The sequence below is a fragment of the Homalodisca vitripennis genome, chromosome 6, assembly GCF_021130785.1.
Source record: "Homalodisca vitripennis isolate AUS2020 chromosome 6, UT_GWSS_2.1, whole genome shotgun sequence".
NCBI classification, from domain to species: Eukaryota; Metazoa; Arthropoda; class Insecta; order Hemiptera; family Cicadellidae; genus Homalodisca; species Homalodisca vitripennis.
The window spans coordinates 45339833-45344182 of record NC_060212.1 but is presented as its reverse complement, the minus strand read 5'-3'; the positions used below and the strand labels follow the sequence as shown (position 1 = coordinate 45344182).

Genomic DNA, 4350 nt, shown 5'->3' with positions numbered 1-4350 from the left:
TCTGCCCAGTGCTCTGAATGTCAAAGTGAAGAAATTCAAGCAAGCGAGGGTAAACGGCGGGAGTAACTATGACTCTCTTGGTTGTCGAAGGGTCGGGTGGCTGCAAATACACCCGGCCCAAATGGCGGAGACTCAGGGTCCACGTACCTGCAACCGGGCAACGTCATGGGTTCGGTCCTCGGACTCATCCGTGTTAGGGAATTGCTAGTCCCTGGGCGGATGCCATGGAGGCTAATGAGTCACGCATGTCCCCCGACTTTCTCACCCCCACCATCCAACACTCTCAGTCAGTCTCGCGTCCGAGCAACCCTGGCAGAGATCGGGTATCCAACCCCGGTGGATGCCAGGGTCGGATTGCTAGCAAGATGGCTGGCCCCCCCGTGACATGGCTCGCGGGGGAAGCCTGCCTGCCCGAGAGGCCTCCCTTGCGGGGAGGAACCTCCCTCCCCAATGGGGAGGTTGGGTGAGATCGGGTAACCAACCCCGGTGGATCCCCGGGCCGCCGGGCCGAATAATCCCATCGGAGATCGGGTACCCAACCCCGGTGGACGGTGGGGTCGGCGTAGGCACACTCCATCCCCCGGTGACGTGGTTTCGCGGGGGAGGCTTGCCTGCCTGAGAGGCCTCCCTGGCGGAGAGGGTCCTCCCTCCCCAACGGGGAGGTTGGGTGAGCTCGGGTGAGAACCCCGGGGGATCCCCAGGCCGCAAGGGGACCGAGGACACTGGCCGAGTCCGGGTAACCGGAGGAGGTCAGTTCGGTCCCTTGGCACTTCCCTCTAACACCGAGGGTCGGAACGCCACTCCGAGGAGTGAAGCGGCCTACAAGAACACCTGTGGGCCGACCCCCCTGAGGGGGGAGACTTCTCCATGGATTACCATGAGGCCCTCGGGCTACGGGTGTACCACTCCACCCTAGGAGGCAGCCCCTCCGGAGTGGTGTAGGGTGTGGGAGCTAACAACTCTCACACATAAACAGAACCTCCATTGTTTTTGACACAGAAGAAAAGCCTCGGAAACCGGTGGGGACGGGCTCCCCCCCCGGTTTACACTGCCAGGAGCGCTTGGCACAACGGACAACGCCCCAACTTGGGGCTGCTGGCGTACAGATGGCATCATACGACTGGCATGGGAGGCAACCAAATGTCTCCTGTGCCAGTCGTGGTTCACGCTGGCGAGGGACCTGACGGACCACCACGAGGAACATCACGGCGATCACCTGCTCAGGTTTCGCTGCACGGGGTGCCGGACGCTCTTCAAAACATTCCGGGGAGCGTCCGTGCATCTCCCAAAGTGCAAGGGGTCTCCCGTAGCCGTGGGCGTTCTCTGCCCCGACTGCGGGAGGGTGTACCCCAACAAGCGAGGGCTGGGCGTCCATCGGAGCGCCAACCACCCTGAGCAGGTGAACGTCGAGCGCCTGAGGGAGGAGGACAGACGTGCTGCGAGTGCATCCGCACCTATTCTACCTGCAAGGCCACGGAGCTCCGGATGGACCGAGGACGAGGACCGGACCTTCATCCGCCGCTACCTGGAGTTCAGGACTACCAGGAGGGCCATGGGGTATTCCGCCTACGTGGCCCTGGAACTTCCCCGGAAGACGGAGCGGCAAGTCCGGGACCGCCTCGTGACACTCCGGGGCTACCGCTACCCATACGGCCTCCTGGACGCACCGGAGCCGCCTGCCCCCCATCCTCCATCACAGGGCCTGGCCTCGGCCCCCAGACGTGGACCATCGACACCAGGATCTGACATCGCCCTGGTGGGACATGACTCCCCCGGGGCACCTGGAATCGACTTCACCCCGGACGGACATGACTCCTCAGGGGAACCCGACCAAGACGCCACTCCATCAGCTGGACAGCGAGGAGCACCTGGACTAGACGACACCCCGGTGGGACATGACTTCCCCGGGGTACCTGGACGAGACCTACCTACCGGACGTGACTTTTCCCCAGAGGGACATGACTCCCCTGGGGAACCTTATGGCCAAGACCCTGTGGGCCATGACGCCTAGGGGTCCCTAGTCCCACTAGGGTGTCAGGCCGGAGTCCTTGGCCGACGGCCGGCTCCCCGGACCGATCGGGAGGACGGATCCGGGCTAGGGGCCCCGGCTGAACCTCCCGATGGGGAACAAGGGCCGGCAACGGCCACTCCCCTTCGGGAAACGCATGTAAGGCACTTACCGAGACAGCGACCGCCTGGGGACTCTCCACCGGCGTCGCCTCCCGGGGCGGCTCCCGACCCCGGTCTCCGGCGTGGGCATTGGCAGAAGGTCCTTGATGAAATATTGGGGACCGAGCCGGTGTGTCATGTCGGGGCCCGGCTTAATGAACTAGCAGCCCAGGAAGGCGACATCCAGGTTCGGCTGGACGAACTGGTGGAGGAGCTCCAGGCGGCCATGGTTGCAACGCAACCAGTGACGGCCAGGGTGAGGCGGCCGGCGTTCCCCACAACCGGGCGTTCTGAGAGAACCCGCCGTAAAGTGACGAGGTATGCCCGAACCCAAGAGCTATATAAGAAGAACCCATCGTGCCTGGCAGATTTGGTCCTCAAGAATGAACTTGGGGACCTGCTGGCCGATGGGCCTCGTGCAATGCCACCAAAGTGGGAAACCCTCGAGCTTTACCGGGGGATGTGGGGAGCGCCGGTCGACTGCACCCTGAGCAAACGGGGCGTTGACCTCCAGGAGGACGAGCTCGTTGAGTCCTTCTCTGGGGACGAGGTAAGGAGGCGCGTCGGGAGACTCAAGGCCGGGGGTGCCCCCGGCCTAGATGGAGTAACGAAGAGGGCCATTACCGGTTATGCTGGCGCGGCCGGGACCCACTCCGTTCTCTTTAACATCTGTCTCTTCCGGGGCGCCTTCCCCTCGTCATGGCTCAGGAATCGAACCACCCTGATTCCGAAACCCGGGAAGGACCTTGCTCGTCCTGAAAACTGGAAGCCAATAACAATTGCCCCTTTACTGGCCAGGATTTATAGCGCCGGCATTGAGGCCCGGCTGACGGCCCGGGTAAGTCTCTCGGACCGTCAGCGGGGCTTCAGACCAGGGAACGGATGCCTCGTCAACTGTACAATATTGGACGAGGTCATCCGCCTGGGTAAACGTTCGGAGCTAGTCGGAGTGCAGCTGGACGTTTCTAAGGCCTTCGACACCGTGTCACATCAGGCCATTTTCACGGTGTTGGAAGCCCAGGGCGTTCCGGCTTGTATCCAGCAGACCATCCGCTGGATGTACTCCGACTGCTCCTCAAGCCCATCATCGCATTCTTCTTCTAGACGTGGATCCGAAAACATCAAAAAATCGAGACTCACTCCAGAACACTATGATTACATCGAGGGAAGTGCTGCCGGCACCCCCTGACGAGAAAATTGCCTCCCCGGGCCACTGGCTGCTCTCCTGGAATGCCCTGCGCGGCTTCAAAACAGTTTCAGTTTTGGCGCCCCAAAAGGCCCTTTCTAAAAGGCCACTTTGGACTTTCACTTCGGAAAGTCAATCCTGAAAGCCCGGATTTGCGGTTACCTGCTGCCCCAGCGACCTCCCACGGCCCGTTGGAGACACAGGAGCAGCCTGCCAGCGCACCGCTGCCGCCCCACCATCGGCGAAGTGGAAAAACTTCCGCCCAAAAAGGCCTTCTTAAAGGCCACTTCACCGATCGTCAGAACTCGGCTCAATGACCCGCCCGACGGTCTTCCTCGCCGCCACGGAGAGCTTTCCCTTGACACGAAGGAGGCCACCCTGACCCTGCCAGAGTCAACTGCAGTCGACAGCGGCGAAGTTGGAAGAACATCGCCAAAAAAAAAGGCTTGATTAATGGCCATTTCAGCCAATCGGCGGATTTCACGGACACTGCGGCCCGCCTATGACTCCAACTACTCAGGAGCCTCCACTGTAATCAGGAGACTGTCCAGACCCCCTCCAGATGGCCGCGTGCCCTTCCTATCTACGACTTTCCAGTACAAGGTAATATAGCCTTCAACAAGCAAACACCCACCTGGACAGGAGAGACAGGGCCCAGGTGTAGTCCGGATTACCCCGGAGCCCATCCATGGTGCGGTCAAAAACGGCCAGGGAGCCATGAGCCGGTCGGACGTCTGCTCCGCAAACTCAATGCGAATAGGCAGGCGACGACCGACTCAGCCCTTCCCTCCCATGTGCCGTAGAACGGCGGGCGATGAGAATGTGGAGGTTGTGAGAGACCTCGCATCCCCGCCCGTTTGTTCGTTGACGTCCCGAAGTGGTGGGCCAGTTCATGCCGTCACCCGAGGCAGCTACTTAGTGGGCGACCTGGATGCGGTGTGTACAGCCAAACTCTTCGTCTAAAGAACGTCCGACGGTGGCCCACTTCCGGTCGC

The 4350-nt window shown here is 61.6% G+C and overlaps 1 protein-coding gene across 1 annotated transcript; it reads left to right on the top strand.

Moving 5' to 3' along the window:
- The first annotated feature begins 867 nt into the window (after nt 1–867).
- On the top strand, nt 868–3358 carry LOC124365367. The gene is made up of 3 exons (XM_046821344.1): nt 868–938; nt 1000–1909; nt 2012–3358. Exons 1-3 carry the CDS (start codon nt 868–870, stop codon nt 3356–3358), a joined length of 2328 nt encoding a protein of 775 aa, XP_046677300.1.
- Nucleotides 3359–4350: the final 992 nt, after the last annotated feature.